General features: G+C 50.6%; 1 protein-coding gene across 1 annotated transcript in view; it reads left to right on the top strand.

The window, feature by feature from the left end:
• Positions 1 to 4,947: 4,947 nt before the first annotated feature.
• The window catches only part of TTC17 (tetratricopeptide repeat domain 17), a 136,820-nt gene continuing 124,490 nt past the window's right edge, over positions 4,948 to 17,277 (top strand). Inside the window, exon 1 of the mRNA XM_075326381.1 lies at positions 4,948 to 5,282. Within this exon, the coding sequence (XP_075182496.1) occupies positions 5,022 to 5,282 (261 nt within the window). The 5' untranslated portion in view covers positions 4,948 to 5,021. The remainder of the gene's footprint in view (positions 5,283 to 17,277) is intronic.

Raw genomic sequence — 17,277 nt, 5'->3', positions numbered from 1 at the left:
ATCAGCCTAAAGCACACTAGAACTACAATATATACAATAGGGAATCTACAGAATATACAGTTATGTCAGAGTACAGTTACAATCAAAGCATGGGTTACAAACAGGCATACACAGTTCCAGCAGTTACCTTGTGCGTCTGGCCACAGGGGGGCGCTGTAGACCAGGTTTCCAGGAACTCCCTCACAGGTCTTTCCCAACCAGGCCCCCGAGCAGAAGAACGCTGGAAAATGGCCGAAGTAGGGTTATCAACCTGGGCAAATCCAGGTCCCCTCCTACCTTAGTGACCTCAGAGGGAGCACTGCTCCACCCCTGGCTTGAGTTATGGACAATATCCCAACATGGAATATGGGCCATAACTTTGCCTGGGAGCGTCGTAGGCGGACGCCAACGCTCTCATTGTGACAGCTATGAATTTAGCTACAGAACGAGAGGACTCATGACTTGTCTACTAGTTCCCCATTGGCTGATATCACGCCTGGGGTATTTCCCCAGGTCCTGCTCCCATAAAAAGGGTGTGCCAGCATCGTCCGCATGCGGAGACACCATTTTTATGGTTGCCATATTTATCGGAAATATGGCTTGCGAGATATGAACCATTTTTTACTGGAGTCGTCCTGTCTGGATACTTCCAAGCTTGCTAACTAGATAGCAGCCCCTACTACAGGGTCACGGCAGGGAGTCATCCTGTGTCCATTGTTCCCACATCACCTAATCTCCATATCACAGGAGATGGCCATGGGATGTGACACCTTCACAGATGCTGGACATCTGAGAACAAGAAGGGAGGGGGCACTGCCAGGGAGTGATGAGAGCGATTATGACTTCCAGTCATAATTCCTCTTCATATCCCAGGATTTGCCTCACAACCCCCCTTTCACCCCATTGAAAATTAAAGGGTTAAAAAAATACACATATTTGGTATCGCCGCGTTCAGAAATGCCCGATCTATCAAAATATAAAATCAATGAATCTGATCAGTAAATGGCGTAGCGGCAAAAAAATTCCAAACGCCAAAATTACGTTTTTTGGTCGCCGCAAATTTTGCGCAAAATGCAATAACAGGTGATCAAAACGTAGCATCTGCGCAAAAATGGTACCGTTAAGAACGTCAGGTCGAGACGCAAAAACTAAGCCATCACTGAGCCTCAGATCCTGAAAAATGAGAACGCTATGGGTTTTGGAAAATGGCGCAAAACGTGCGCCTCGTTTTTGGACAAGCTTGTGATTTTTTTAACCCCTTTTATATACAAGTAAACCTATACATGTTTGGTGTCTACAAACTCGCTCCGACCTGAGGCATCACATAGATACCTCCGTTTTACCATATAGTGAACACAGTGAATAAAATATCCCAAAAACTATTGTACGATCACACTTTTTTTGCAATTTTTCCGCACTTGGAATTTTTTTGCCGTTTTCCAGTACACTATATGGTAAAACTTATGGTTTCATTTAAAAGTACAACTCGTCCCGCAAAAAACAAGCCCTCATATGGCAAGATTGATGGAAAAATAAAAAAAATTACACCTCTCGGAAGAAGGGGAGCAAAAAACAAAAACGCAAAAATGGAAAGTGCCCGGGGGCTGAAGGGGTTAAACAATGTTGAGGGGTGTACTCGTAAATTTTAATTTATATAATTGTATTACACATGTAAATGTAAATATTATAATATATATTTACAAGTGTAATAAAAATATATATAATATTTTTATTACACTTTTAAATGTAAATATATATAATATATATATTTACATGTGTAATAATACAATTATATAAATTAAATTTATTTACGAGTACACCCCTCAACATTTTTTAAATATTGTATGTTTGACACTAAATTTGGTGTCCTCTAAATAACACACATAAATGACTGAACTGCTGGCAACAAAAGTGAGTACACCCCTTAGGTAAAATGGACAAATTGTGCCCTTGGTGTATTTTGACTGACCTCCATTATTTTCCAGCACGGCCTTAACACTCTTTTAGGCCTAGAGTTCGCTAGAGTTTCACAGGAGCCACTGGATCCTTTTCATCCTCCATGACGACATCCTGGAGCTGGTGGATGTTAAGTACTTTGTGCTCCTCCACCATTGATTTCAGGAGGAGGCTTCACAGATGCTCCATAGGGTTTAGGTCTGGAGACGCTCGGCCGGTCCAGCATCTTTACCCTCAGTTTCTGTAGCGAGGCAGTGGTGGTCTTGGAGTTGCTTGGGCTTATGTTGGAACATGAAGGGAGGGCAATCGTGCTCTGCTTCAGTATGTTACAGAACATGTCGGCATTCATGGTTTCCTCAATGATCTGTAGCCGCCACAGCTAGCAGCACTCATGCAGCCCCGAATCATGACCCTCCACCACCATGCCTGACTGTAGGCATGACACACTTGTTTGTCTTTCTCATCTGGTTTTTGGCACACACTCTTGACACCATCTCAACCAAATACGATTATCTTGATTTCATCAGTCCACAGGACAGTTCCAGGAATCCATGTCTTTAGTCTGCTTGACTTCAGAAAACTGAAGCTTTCTTGTGCATAATCTTTAGAAGAGGCTTCCTTCTGGGATGACAGCTGTGCAGAGCAATGTGATACAGTGTGCAGAAGATGGTCTGAGCACTGACCGAAAAGCTGCGTTCTGAGACTTATTGTAACTACAGAATTCATGTGTTCTGGATGCTTGCTCTGCCATGGGAAAAGCATCCAGAATGCACATTTTTGACAGTGCGGTCCAACTCGGCTCTGCTGCATCCCCATAGACTTGAAGCAGAGCCGAGTGGGACCGCACTGTCAAAAAGAGCATGGCTAGCTGCGAGAGAGAGCCGCGCGATGAGAATTAACTTCACCCGACTTCATTGTGATTGCGTTGCTCTGTGCGTGTGCCACGGCTTGATTTGCGATCACTGGTGAAGGACTCACCGGTGACAGCAAATCTCCTGAGTGACTGAAGTGAGCCGCGCGATCACTGGTGCCGTCACTCAGGTTACCCGCGGCCAGCTCGAGTCCTCCACCCGAGACCTGTGGCCGCGTGTAACCTGAGTGACGTCCCCGCTGACAGCGCGACTCACTTTAGTTGCTGCGTGGAGCTGACAGGAGCGGCGGTGTTCTACGATTGCTCCCGTCAGCTTCATGTAGCAGAGCTGGATGCATTGTGGGACCTCGTGAGGATTATGCCGGACCTGAATGGGTATTTGGAGATTTTAATAAAGTGGTGAAAGAGGGTGTTTTTTTGTCTTTTATTTCAAATAAAGGATTTTTTTTGGGTGTATGTGTTTATTTACTTTCACTTACAGGTTAATCATTGGTGGTGTCTCATAGACGCCTGCAATGATTAACGTAGGACTTAGTGGCAGCTATGGGCTGCCATTAACTCCTTATTACCCAGATTGCCACTGCACCAGGGCAGTTCTGGATGAGCCGGGTAGAGTCCTGGGACTGTCGCATCTAATCGATGCGGCAATTCCAGACAGCTGCTGGCTGATATTTTTAGGTTGGGGGGGCTCCCCATAAAGTGGGGCTCCCCATCCTGACAATACCAGCCTTCAGCTGTGTGGCTTTATCTTGAGCGGTATCAAAATTGGGGGGGACCGCACGCCTTTTTTTTTTTTTTAAATTTATTTATTTTACTGCACTACATAGACCCGCACACCAGCAGCTGTGATTGGTTGCAGTGATACAGCTGTCACTCAGCATGGGGGCGCGTCTTACTGCAACCAATCATACGTATCGGTGGGCGGGGGAAGCAGGCAATACGAGATTGAATAATGAGCGGCCGGCATTTTCAAAAGCTGGAGAAGCTGCCGCAGTGTGACAGGAGTGCAGCGCCGCGACGGTGTTCGGTCAGTGATCGGTGAGTATGCGAGAGGGGGGAGAGACCGACCGACCGACAGGGAGACAGAGAGAGAGAGACCGACATTACAACCAAAACGCACAAAAGTGACATGTTGCTTTTTAGAACGCAGTGATTTGGCAGCATGCAAATCGCTGCGTTCTAAAACGCAACGTGGGCATGAATTATGCACAATCTTCATAGATTGTGCTGGGGACACAGGACGCATGCAGTTATGCTGCAGTGCAATATGCAGCGTAACTGCACACAAATACGCAACGTGGGAACATAGCTTTAGACTCCTGCAATTAAGAGACCTTTGGTCATATGATGTGATGTCACAAAGGTCCTTATGCCGTCTTATCATCAGGGTATAAATGCTGGGGCCCCTAGGAGGATGAGGGCCTTGTGAAATTTCCCAGTTTGCTCTCCTTCCCCCCCTAATACCAGTCCTGAATACCAGATATTTTAGACTCCTGCAATTAACATTAGAAGTCGCAGAAATTTCGTGTCCATAGGGTTCCAATGGTAGAAATGTTACATGACCCCTTAAGAGACCTTTGGTCACATGACTGTGAAGTCACCAAAGGTCCTTACTCTTAACCTTGGAATACAACTGCCGGGGATCCTGAGATTGGGGGTCCAGATAAATTGTGCAGTTTGACTGCCCCTAATGCCAACTCTGTGAGCCCCTCCTGCTCATAGCCCACATGAACGACCCCTCTGACGCCTGTGAACCGAAAATAAAGTTACGGCTTCTTTGAAGAGAACCAGAAATGGTAAAAAAAAATGAAAAAATTGTTCATGGTAGGAAGAGGTTAAAGCAACATGCTGCAATGAAAGATAAAATATTGTGATTTCACCAAAATTGCTGTGGACCCCCCCCCCAACACATGCCCTTATTAGCCCCCCATAACTATGATGACGGCCGCTTGTGTCATGTGATTCCTCTCAGCCAGTCAGCAGCTCTGAAAATGGTCATGTGACAATCACTCACCCTGGTCTGGGTGGGTCCCAGCCTATCACATGATGTTTTGGACAGCGGCTGATTGGCTGACAGGGATCATGTGCTGCTGGTAGAGCGCTGTTCGGTGGAAGGTCCTATTCCGGGTTCTGTTCCCTGTGGACGCGTCTCCTCTCAGCCGGAAGCCGCCGCCGCTGCTGCTGGGACCTGTAGTGCCGCGTCTCACCGCTCTCCATGGAGCTTGCCTCTAGCAAGATGGCCGCTGTTTTGTTTCCTTTTCCTCTGTACGCGGGGGAAGTGATGTCAGCAGGAAAGATGGCGGAGAGCAGGAGCGGGCCGCAGTGCCCCCCCGACACCGGAGCGCAGGCGGCCGCAGTGAGGCGCCCTCAGGGCTGGGCTTGTGTGCTCGGACTCTTCTCTCTGCTCTGTGCTGTGGGGCCCTCTGGGGCCACAACACACTGGGTGGTGACTGAGGACGGCAAGATCCAGCAACAGGTAATAGGGCGCTGACAGGAGGAGGGAGGGGGAGACCCAGAGCAATGACAGGAGGAGGGAGAGGGGCACAAGACACTGACAGGAGGCGGGAGAGGGGCACAAGACACTGACAGGAGGAGGGAGAGGGGCACAAGACACTGACAGGAGGAGGGAGAGGGGCACAAGACACTGACAGGAGGAGGGAGAGGGGCACAAGACACTGACAGGAGGAGGGAGAGGGGCATAAGACACTGACAGGAGGAAGGAGGGGAGGCACAGGACACCGACAAGAGGATGGAGGGGGGCACAGGACACTGACAGGAGGATGGAGGAGGGCACAGGGCACTGACAAGAGGATGGAGGGGGGCACTGACAGGAGGAAGGATGGAGGGGGGGCACTGACAGGAGGAAGGAGGGGAGACACAGGACACTGACAGGAGGAGGGAGAGGGGCACAAGACACTGACAGGAGGAGGGAGAGGGGCACAGGGCACTGACAGAGGGAGGGAGGGGGAGATCCAGAGCAGTGACAGGAGGAGGGAGAGGGGCACAAGACACTGACAGGAGGATGGAGGGGGGCACAGGGCACTGACAAGAGGATGGAGGGGGACACAGGGCACTGACAGGAGGATGGAGGGGGGCACTGACAGGAGGAAGGAGGGGAGACACAGGACACTGACAGGAGGAGGGAGAGGGGCACAAGACACTGACAGGAGGGAGGGGGGCACAGGGCACTGACAGAGGGAGGGAGGGGGAGATCCAGAGCAGTGACCGGAGGAGGGAGAGGGGCACAAGACACTGACAGGAGGATGGAGGGGGGCACAGGGCACTGACAAGAGGATGGAGGGGGACACAGGGCACTGACAGGAGGATGGAGGGGGGCACAGGGCACTGACAAGAGGATGGAGGGGGACACAGGGCACTGACAGGAGGATGGAGGGGGGCACAGGGCACTGACAGGAGGATGGAGGGGGGCACAGGGCACTGACAGGAGGATGGAGTGGGGCACAGGGCACTGACAGGAGGATGGAGGGGGGCAAAGGGCACTGACAAGAGGGGGGCAAAGGGCACTGACAAGAGGATGGAGGGGGGAGGGGGGCACTGACAGGAGGAAGGATGGAGGGGGGGCACTGACAGGAGGAAGGAGGGCACAGGACACTGACAGGAGGAGGCAGGGGGAGACCCATAGCAGTGACCGGAGGAGGGAGAGGGGCACAGGACACTGACAGGAGAAGGGAGAGGGGGACGCAGGCCGCTGACAGGAGAGGGGGACGCAGGCCGCTGACAGGAGAGGGGGACGCAGGCCGCTGACAGGAGAGGGGGACGCAGGCCGCTGACAGGAGAGGGGGACGCAGGCCGCTGACAGGAGAGGGGGACGCAGGCCGCTGACAGGAGAGGGGGACGCAGGCCGCTGACAGGAGAGGGGGACGCAGGCCGCTGACAGGAGAGGGGGACGCAGGCCGCTGACAGGAGAGGGGGACGCAGGCCGCTGACAGGAGAGGGGGACGCAGGCCGCTGACAGGAGAGGGGGACGCAGGCCGCTGACAGGAGAGGGGGACGCAGGCCGCTGACAGGAGAGGGGGACGCAGGCCGCTGACAGGAGGAGGGAGGGGTGGACGCAGGCCGCTGACAGGAGGAGGGAGGTGGGGACGCAGGCCGCTGACAGGAGGAGGGAGGTGGGGACGCAGGCCGCTGACAGGAGGAGGGAGGTGGGGACGCAGGCCGCTGACAGGATTAGGGAGGGAGGTGGGGACGCAGGCCGCTGACAGGATTAGGGAGGGAGGTGGGGACGCAGGCCGCTGACAGGATTAGGGAGGGAGGTGGGGACGCAGGCCGCTGACAGGATTAGGGAGGGGTGGGGCCGCAGGCCGCTGACAGGATTAGGGAGGGGGGGCGCCGGCCATTAACAAGAGGAAGGAGGGGGGGGCTGACAGGAAGATGATGGAGGAGGCATATGACCATCTGGGTTTATTGCAGAATGTATCTGAATAATAAGCTCTTCCCAGTCTATTCTTTACAGTGTTTATATTTCTGGATATCCGCAGCCACCACAAGGGGGAGTTCTCTGTACACCGTTGAGGTTGTGGCTGCACGGTGATTTTGACCGTTGCACAGATCGTGAAGCCATAACTTGCTCTATGATGTTACTACATCTCAGTGTAATGCAGGTGGATGGGGCCACATTGCAGCCGACAATATACAGCAACTTCACAAAAATCCTCCATCTGCACTCGGACGTTTGTGTCTTCAGTTTTACGGTCGTAGTTCCTTGCGGGCTGCAATGTGACCGCTTTCTCCTGCATTACGCTGTGACGTAGCAGTGACATAGAATGATCATTGTCTGCACGACTTGTGTTGCAAGCAAAAAATGACGTTTGTCCCCAGCACTAGTATTTCGCTCCTTAAGCTCCCCCTAGTGGTGGCTGTGGATATTCAACAATTACTGTCTCTTATCACTGGGATTATGATTGTGTGATTATGCATTTAAAGTTTGTTGTTTTTTTTTTTAATTCGAGAACTATATTTGTTTACCTCATAAGCTTTGTTTTATTTCACCCCAGAGCTGCATTCCCAGATCCACTGCTCAGGGCTGCTGTATAATATCCTCCATGCTGCTGCTGATTCTGAACATATTACATAGAGACAGGAAGCCATCATGTCTGCAGTTGACTTGCTTTTTCTATCTGCTGTCATTCTCCTGCAATGGCAGCTTTTATCATACATAGTGTACAGCTGGTTTCAAAGGATCTTGGCCAGTGAGCAGTAATCACATTCCAGGAGTTAACGCCTAACATACCAGTTACCTTTCTCAAGCACATTCATTTCTATTCAACAGTTAGCTTCTCACGTCCTCATCTCGCTCAGCTTCGATATATGTAGAGACAGGCAGCGGAGGAGATGGGGAGAAACTGCTCCCTCCCTCTTCTCCGCAGCTGTGATCTCATCGCAAGATCGCATCACAGTCACATGACCCTTGGCAGACGCACGCAGCAGAGGGGCATGGATTAGGCACAATCTTCATAGATTGTGCCGGGGACGCAGGGCGCATGCAGTTACGCTGCGGTGCAGATCGCAGCGTAACTGCATGAAAATACGCTACGTGGGCACATACCCTTAAAGTGTATTGTTTGCTCATATTCAGATTATGTCTTTAAGATAAACTCTTTTTAGGTTTATTTGTGACTATAAGGCCCTGTGCGCACCGTTTTTTCCCTCGGATTTCCTGCGGTTTTGCTGCATGTTTTGCTGCAGAAAATGTTCATAACATCTCTGCAGTGATTCACCAGCAAAACCTATGGGAAAAAAAATGCTGTGCGCACGAGGCGGAATTTGACAGTTGCATGTTTTGCTGCGGGATTCCCGCACTAAAAACAATTGCATGTCACTTTTCCGCACGTCGCTGCGGGATTTCACTCCATTGACTGCAATGTAATCATGAAATCCTGCAGGGAAGTGATGTCATTGCAGGAAGAGGAAGCGGAGCAGAGAGTAAACACACACAGATCACACTCACACACAAACATATAGAATACACATACAAATCAAACGGAAATATAGAAAAAAAAACCATGTGGGCTCCGCTGTATTTTTACCTTCCAGTCGAGGTAAGCACACAGCGGCAGCTCGGTATTCTCAGGCTAGGGAGGGCGAGGGCCAGGGTTAATGTCCCCTCCCTCCTGCAGCCGAGAATATCAGCCGCAGCTGCCCCGGGACTGTCGCATGCATTATGCGGCAGTACCGGAGTATCCTCAGCTCTTCCAGATGCCGTGATGCGGTGGCTATCCAGGTAATAATGAGTTAATGACAGCGCATCGCCGCCATTAACTCCAGGCTTGATCATGGCAGCGTCTATGTAGCTGACATGATCAATCCGTAAGTAAAGTGAATAAACACACACCGAAAAATCCTTTATTTTAAATAAAACACAAAAAAGCCTCCTCTTTAACCCCTTTATTAACCCCTCCCATCACACAGCTCTGGAGTAATCCACGTCTTGCGCTGCTTGCATCCAGAAGCGAGTGACACAGACACAGGCTGAATGCAGCCTCGCAACGAGCCTGCAGAGGTAACCACAGGGCATTTCCCACGGCCGGTAATGTGAACTCACATTACCACTCGGGAGAAATGCAGCGTGTGCTCACAGGGACTCTGTCTGTCCCTCTGTCTGTCCCTCTGTCTGTCCCTCTGTCTGTCCCTCTGTCTGTCCCTCTGTCTGTCCCTCTGTCTGTCCCTCTGTCTGTCCCTCTGTCTGTCCCTCTGTCTGTCCCTCTGTCTGTCCCTCTGTCTGTCCCTCTGTCTGTCCCTCTGTCTGTCCCTCTGTCTGTCCCTCTGTCTGTCCCTCTCAGAAAGAAATGGGAAATGACCTTTTTTTTTCTTTTTTTCTTCAATGTGCTTTATTGCATTGAATGCATTAAAGCACACGTGGCAATGCCGCGGCAGACCGCACCCGAAAACTGCATAAGGTTTGCCGCGGCATTGCCACGTGTGCTTTAATGCATTCAATGCAATAAAGCACATTGAAGAAAAAAAGAAAAAAAAAAAGGTTTTTTACCGCCGGTGCGGTAATCTTTCAGACCCTGCGGAATTTTCTTAAGAAAATTCCGTTTCTTCGGCGCTCCATTGGGAGACCCAGACGATTGGGTGTATAGCACTGCCTCCGGAGGCCACACAAAGCATTACACTAAAAAGTGTAAGGCCCCTCCCCTTCTGGCTATACACCCCCAGTGGGATCACTGGCTCACCAGTTTTCTGCTTTGTGCGAAGGAGGTCAGACATCCACGCATAGCTCCACTGTTCAGTCAGCAGCAGCTGCTGACTATGTCGGATGGAAGAAAAGAGGGCCCATACTAGGGCCCCCAGCATGCTCCCTTCTCACCCCACTTGCGGTTTGTAAGGTTGAGGTACCCATTGCGGGTACGGAGGCGGGAGCCCACATGCTGTTTTCCTTCCCCATCCCCCTGAGGGGCTCTGAGGAAGTGGGATCTTACCGGCCTCCAAGCCCTGAGGCCGGGCTCCGTCCACAGACCCATTGAACCTGCTGGATAAGGAGCCGGGGTACCGTTCAGGGACAAGGCCCTGCAACATTCAGGTACTCTGTGTCCCCCGATGGACTGGCCGCGCACACTCCAGACTTGCTGGGTGTGCTAGTGCGCCAGGGACAGTAGCGCTGCGCGCTGGGGTTTGAGTCACTGCAGCTTGGCTGAGTGACTTTATGTGTTGGGAACTACCGCGCCGGCCGCTCCGGGAGCGGCGGCGCGGCTGGGACTTGTAGTGCGCCGGGGACTTAGCGCCGACCGTGCTTTTACGACGGCGGCGCTTATAAATCTAGTCCCCGGCTTTTGCGGCCTAGCTCCGCTTCGTTCCCGCCCCCTCCCTGTCAATCAGGGAAGGGGACAGGCGTTGTGCAATCGTCAGCGCCGAGGGCTGGAGCCTTATTTACATGCTCCAGCCCTCTCACTGGGCACAGTGGGACGCAGGTTTCCCGCTTTTTGTCTGAACACGCCCAGGGCCCGCCCCTCTCCACAGGACGCCGGCAGCCATTCCTGCATGCAGTCTGGCTGGGGAACGGACACAGGCTCTGGGAGACCCAGACAAGGGATTTCTGGCGACCACACACCCGCGTTAAGCGGGCGGTAAGCAGCACATTCGTGCTGGCCCCACTAGTGCCACAGTGTTATTTGGTGTACTTTTTCCTGTACCAGATATATCTATATATATTGCACTGTAAGGTCGCTTCTTGGCTGTATACCCCTATTGCTCTGAGAGACGACAACATGTCATCTGCAAAACGCAAGGGTGCCAAGACACAGGCTGTGAACGCTGCTTGTGCTGCTTGTGGGGCTAATCTACCGGCAGGTTACAATGACCCCCATTGTGTGCAATGTTCGGTCCCTGTGCCACTTCGTCAGCCGGAGCCTATGGTGGTAGTGGCCCAGGCAGAGTCGCCGGTGAACCCTGTCCCGGTGACGGGGACAGAGTTTGCTGTTTTCGCTGACAGGATGTCTGTCACTATGACAAAAATCCTAGAGACCTTGCAGGCCAGGCCGGTCACTCAGACCATGGACACTGCTGCGGCAACGTTCCTCGGTCCCCCTCAGTTGGAGTTAATCAGTGCTTCAAGGGGGTCCCAGGCATCTCAGCCTGACGGCTCTGATTCAGATGACAGTCCCAGGCAGCCTAAGCGTGCTCGCTGGGAGAGACCCCCCACGTCATCACGCGGATCAGGGTCTCGGCGAGAAGAGTCTCTACATGATGAGACAGAGGAGGGTGATCAGGAGTCTAATCCTGAAACCGCTCTCAATCTGGATACTCCTGATGGTGACGCCATGGTAAATGACCTTATAGCGGCCATCAATAGACTGTTGGATATTTCTCCCCCAGCCCCTTCTGCAGAGGAGGCAGCTGCACAGCAGGAGAAGTTCCATTTCAGGTATCCCAAGCCTAAACTGAGTACTTTTCTGGACCACGCTGACTTCAGAGAATCAGTCCAGAAACACCAGGCTTATCCAGACAAGCGTTTCTCCAAACGTCTTAAGGATACACGTTATCCCTTTCCCCCTGACGTGGTCAAACGCTGGACCCAGTGTCCAAAGGTGGATCCCCCAATCTCCAGGCTTGCAGCTAGATCCATAGTTGCAGTGGAGGATGGGGCTTCACTTAAAGATGCCAATGACAGACAGATGGACCTTTGGTTAAAGTCTGTCTATGAAGCTATTGGCGCGTCGTTTGCTCCAGCATTCGCGGCCGTGTGGGCACTCCAAGCTATTTCAGCTGGCCTGGCACAGGTGGACTCTATCATATGTCCAGCAGTGCCGCGAGTAGCGTCCCTAACCTCGCAAATGTCTGCGTTTGCGACTTACGCTATCAACGCTGTCTTGGACTCTACAAGCCGTACCTCAATTGCGTCTGCCAACTCTGTTGTCTTGCGCAGAGCCTTGTGGTTAAAGGAATGGAAAGCGGATTCTGCTTCCAAAAAATGTTTAACCAGCTTGTCGCTATCTGTAGATAGACTGTTTGGTGAACAATTGGCTGAAATCATTAAGCAATCCAAGGGTAAGGACTCCTCCTTACCCCAGCCCAGATCAAGCAAACCTCAACAGAGGAAGTGGCAGTCGAGGTTTCGGTCCTTTCGAGGCTCCAGCAAGACCCATTTCTCCTCGTCCAAAGGGACTCAGAAGGAGCAAAGGAGCTCAGATTCCTGGCGGGCTCAGTCACGCCCCAAGAAAGCAACCGGAGGAACCGCTTCCAAGGCGGCTGCCTCATGACTTTCGGCCTCAGCCCTCCGCATCCTCAGTCGGTGGCAGGCTCTCCCGCTTTTGCGACATTTGGCTGCCACAGGTCAAAGACCGGTGGGTAGCAGACATTTTGTCTCACGGGTACAGGATAGAATTCAGTTCTCGTCCTCCGCCTCGGTTCTTCAGAACCTCCCCACATCCCGACCGAGCAGATGCCCTTCTGCAGGCGGTGTGCTCACTAAAAGCAGAAGGAGTGGTGATCCCTGTTCCTCTGCAGGAACAAGGGCAAGGTTTTTACTCCAATCTCTTCGTGGTTCCAAAAAAGGACGGCTCGTTCCGTCCTGTTCTGGACCTAAAGCTGCTCAACAAGCATGTGAACGCCAGGCGGTTCCGGATGGAATCCCTCCGCTCAGTCATTGCCTCAATGTCTCAAGGAGATTTCCTTGCATCAATAGACATCAAAGATGCTTATCTCCACGTGCCGCTTGCTACAGAGCACCAACGTTTCCTACGTTTCGTGATAGGAGACGACCATCTCCAGTTCGTAGCTCTGCCATTTGGTCTGGCGACAGCCCCACGGGTTTTCACCAAGGTCATGGCGGCAGTGGTAGCAGTCTTGCATTCTCAGGGTCATTCGGTGATCCCTTACTTAGACGATCTACTTGTCAAAGCGCCCTCTCAAGAGGCATGCCAACACAGCCTGAATATTGCGCTGGAGACTCTCCAGACTTTCGGGTGGATCATCAACTTTTCAAAGTCAAACCTGGCACCGACTCAATCACTAACGTATCTTGGCATGGAGTTTCATACTCTCTCAGCGATAGTGAAGCTTCCGCTGGACAAGCAGCGGTCTCTACGGACAGGGGTACAGTCTCTCCTTCAGGGTCAGTCGCACCCCTTAAGGCGCCTCATGCACTTCCTAGGGAAGATGGTGGCAGCAATGGAGGCAGTCCCGTTCGCGCAGTTTCATCTGCGTCCACTTCAATGGGACATTCTCCGCCAGTGGGACGGGAAGACAACTTCCCTAGACAGGAAAGTCTCCCTTTCTCAGACGGCCAAGGATTCTCTGCTATGGTGGCTCCTTCCCACCTCATTAACGCAGGGAAGATCATTCCTGCCCCCATCCTGGGCAGTGGTCACGACAGACGCGAGTCTGTCAGGGTGGGGAGCAGTTTTTCTCCACCACAGGGCTCAAGGGACGTGGACTCAGCAGGAGTCCACCCTTCAGATCAATGTTCTGGAAATCAGGGCAGTGTATCTTGCCCTATTAGCCTTCCAGCAGTGGCTGGAAGGAAAGCAGATCCGAATTCAGTCGGACAACTCCACAGCGGTGGCATACATCAACCACCAAGGAGGGACACGCAGTCGGCAAGCCTTCCAGGAAGTCAGGCGAATTCTCATGTGGGTAGAGGAAAGAGCTTCCACCATATCAGCAGTTCACATCCCGGGCGTAGAAAACTGGGAAGCAGACTTCCTCAGTCGCCAGGGCATGGACGCAGGGGAATGGTCCCTTCACCCGGACGTGTTTCAGGAAATCTGCCGCCGCTGGGGGGTGCCGGACGTCGACCTAATGGTGTCTCGGCACAACAACAAGGTCCCGACCTTCATAGCGCGGTCTCGCGATCAAAGAGCTCTGGCGGCAGACGCCTTAGTGCAAGATTGGTCGCAGTTCCGGCTCCCTTATGTGTTTCCACCTCTGGCACTCTTGCCCAGAGTGTTACGCAAGATCAGATCCGATTGCGGCCGCGTCATACTAGTCGCCCCAGACTGGCCGAGGAGGTCGTGGTACCCGGATCTGTGGCATCTCACGGTCGGCAAACCGTGGGCACTACCAGACCGTCCAGACTTACTGTCCCAAGGGCCGTTTTTCCATCGGAATTCTGCGGCCCTGAACCTGACTGTGTGGCCATTGAGTCCTGGATCCTAGGGTCTTCAGGATTATCCCAAGGGGTCGTTGCCACCATGAGACAGGCTAGGAAGCCCACTTCTGCTAAGATCTACCACAGAACGTGGAAGATTTTCTTATCCTGGTGCTCTGCACAAGGAGTATCCCCCTGGCCATTCGCGTTACCTGTCTTTCTTTCCTTCCTACAATCTGGGTTGGAAAAGGGCTTGTCGCTCGGCTCCCTTAAAGGGCAAGTCTCGGCACTATCCGTGTTTTTTCAGAAGCGTCTAGCACGACTTTCTCAGGTGCGCACGTTCCTGCAGGGGGTTTGTCATATCGTACCTCCGTACAGGCGGCCGTTAGATCCGTGGGATCTAAACAAGGTCCTTGTTACTCTCCAGAAGCCGCCCTTCGAGCCTCTGAGGGAGGTGTCACTTTCTCGACTCTCACAGAAAGTGGCCTTTCTGGTAGCGGTCACGTCTCTTCGGAGAGTGTCTGAACTAGCAGCGCTGTCATCCAAAGCTCCTTTCCTGGTGTTCCACCAGGACAAGGTAGTGCTGCGTCCCATTCAGGAGTTTCTCCCTAAGGTGGTATCCTCTTTTCATCTTAATCAGGATATCTCCTTGCCTTCCTTTTATCCGCATGCAGTTCATCGGTATGAAAAGGATTTACATTTGTTGGATCTGGTGAGAGCACTCAGAATCTACATTTCCCGCACGGCGCCCCTGCGCCGCTCGGATGCACTCTTTGTCCTTGTCGCTGGTAAGCGCAAAGGGTCGCAGGCTTCCAAAGCCACCCTGGCTCGATGGATCAAAGAACCAATTCTTGAAGCCTACCGTTCTGCTGGGCTTCCGGTTCCATCAGGGCTGAAGGCCCATTCTACCAGAGCCGTGGGTGCGTCCTGGGCATTACGACACCAGGCTACGGCTCAACAGGTGTGCCAGGCAGCTACCTGGTCGAGTCTGCACACTTTCACCAAACATTATCAGGTGCATACCTATGCTTCGGCGGACGCCAGCCTAGGTAGAAGAGTCCTGCAGGCGGCAGTTGCCTCCCCGTAGGGGAGGGCTGTCTTTGCAGCTCTAACATGAGGTATTTCTTTACCCACCCAGGGACAGCTTTTGGACGTCCCAATCGTCTGGGTCTCCCAATGGAGCGCCGAAGAAGAAGGGAATTTTGTTACTTACCGTAAATTCCTTTTCTTCTAGCTCCTATTGGGAGACCCAGCACCCGCCCTGTTGTCCTTCGGGATTTTTGGTTGTTTTTCGGGTACACATGTTGTTCATGTTGAATGGTTTTCAGTTCTCCGATGTTACTTCGGAGTGAATTTGTTTAAACCAGTTCTTGGCTTTCCTCCTTCTTGCTTTTGCACTAAAACTGGTGAGCCAGTGATCCCACTGGGGGTGTATAGCCAGAAGGGGAGGGGCCTTACACTTTTTAGTGTAATGCTTTGTGTGGCCTCCGGAGGCAGTGCTATACACCCAATCGTCTGGGTCTCCCAATAGGAGCTAGAAGAAAAGGAATTTACGGTAAGTAACAAAATTCCCTTCTTTCCAGTGCGCACAGGTCCTAATACTTCTACTAACTACTATAATACTGCCCCCTATGTACAAGAATATAACTACTATAATACTGCTCCTATGTACAAGAATATAACTACTATAATACTGCCCCTTTGTACAAGAATATAACCACTATAATACTGTCTCCTATATACAAGAATATAACTACTATAATACTGCTCCTATGTACAAGAATATAACTACTATAATATTGCCCCTATGTACAAGAATATAACTACTATAATACTACCCCTATGTACAAGAATATAACCACTATAATACTGTCTCCTATATACAAGAATATAACTACTATAATACTGCTCCTATGTACAAGAATATAACTACTATAATACTGCCCCATATGTACAAGAATATAACTACTATAATACTGCCCCCTATGTACAAGAATATAACTACTATAATACTGCCCCTATGTACAAGGCTATAACTACTATAATACTGCCCCTATATACAAGAATATAACTACTCTAATACTGCCCCCTATATATAAGAATATAGCTACTATAATACTGCTCCTATGTACAAGAATATAACTACTATAATACTGCTCCTATGTACAAGAATATAACCACTATAATACTGCCCCCTATGTACAAGAATATAACTACTATAATACTGCTCCTATGTACAAGAATATAACTTCTATAATACTGCTCCTATGTACAAGAATATAACTTCTATAATACTGCCCCTATGTACAAGAATATAACTGCTATAATACTGCCTCCTATGTGCAAGAATATAACTACTATACTACTGCCCCCTATGTACAAGAATATAACTACTATACTACTGCCCCCTATGTACAAGAATATAACTACTATAATACTGCTCCTATGTACAAGAATATAACTTCTATAATACTGCCCCTATGTACAAGAATATAACTGCTATAATACTGCCTCCTATGTACAAGAATATAACTACTATACTACTGCCCCCTATGTACAAGAATATAACTACTATAATCAGGGTGGATTTGATTTAAATCTAAATCACTAGTCAGTAAGGCTTGATTTAAATCAGTGATTTAAATCAAAGTTTCTACCTAAACTAGTTCTTGCTACTTTAACATGCAAGTAGATGAAGATTTTTAGAATCACTTTTTATATTACTTTTTTCTCCCCAGTTTAATGGGTTAATCATTCATATTTGGACACCACTGTTCTGTTGTACTTAGGAAGGAGAAAAATAATCCTGACCTTAATAACAATTTAAATAGATTTATTCAACTGAAACAATAACAACATTACAGCATAAGTTATTTGCTTAAACAAACATCCATGTTTGTTAACTAATTTGGCTAAACAAAAT

Source organism: Anomaloglossus baeobatrachus, chromosome 10 (genome assembly GCF_048569485.1).
Source record: "Anomaloglossus baeobatrachus isolate aAnoBae1 chromosome 10, aAnoBae1.hap1, whole genome shotgun sequence".
In the NCBI taxonomy this organism is placed as follows: Eukaryota; Metazoa; Chordata; class Amphibia; order Anura; family Aromobatidae; genus Anomaloglossus; species Anomaloglossus baeobatrachus.
Note: the sequence above shows the minus strand (reverse complement) of the source record. Positions and strands in the feature narration are given on the sequence as shown.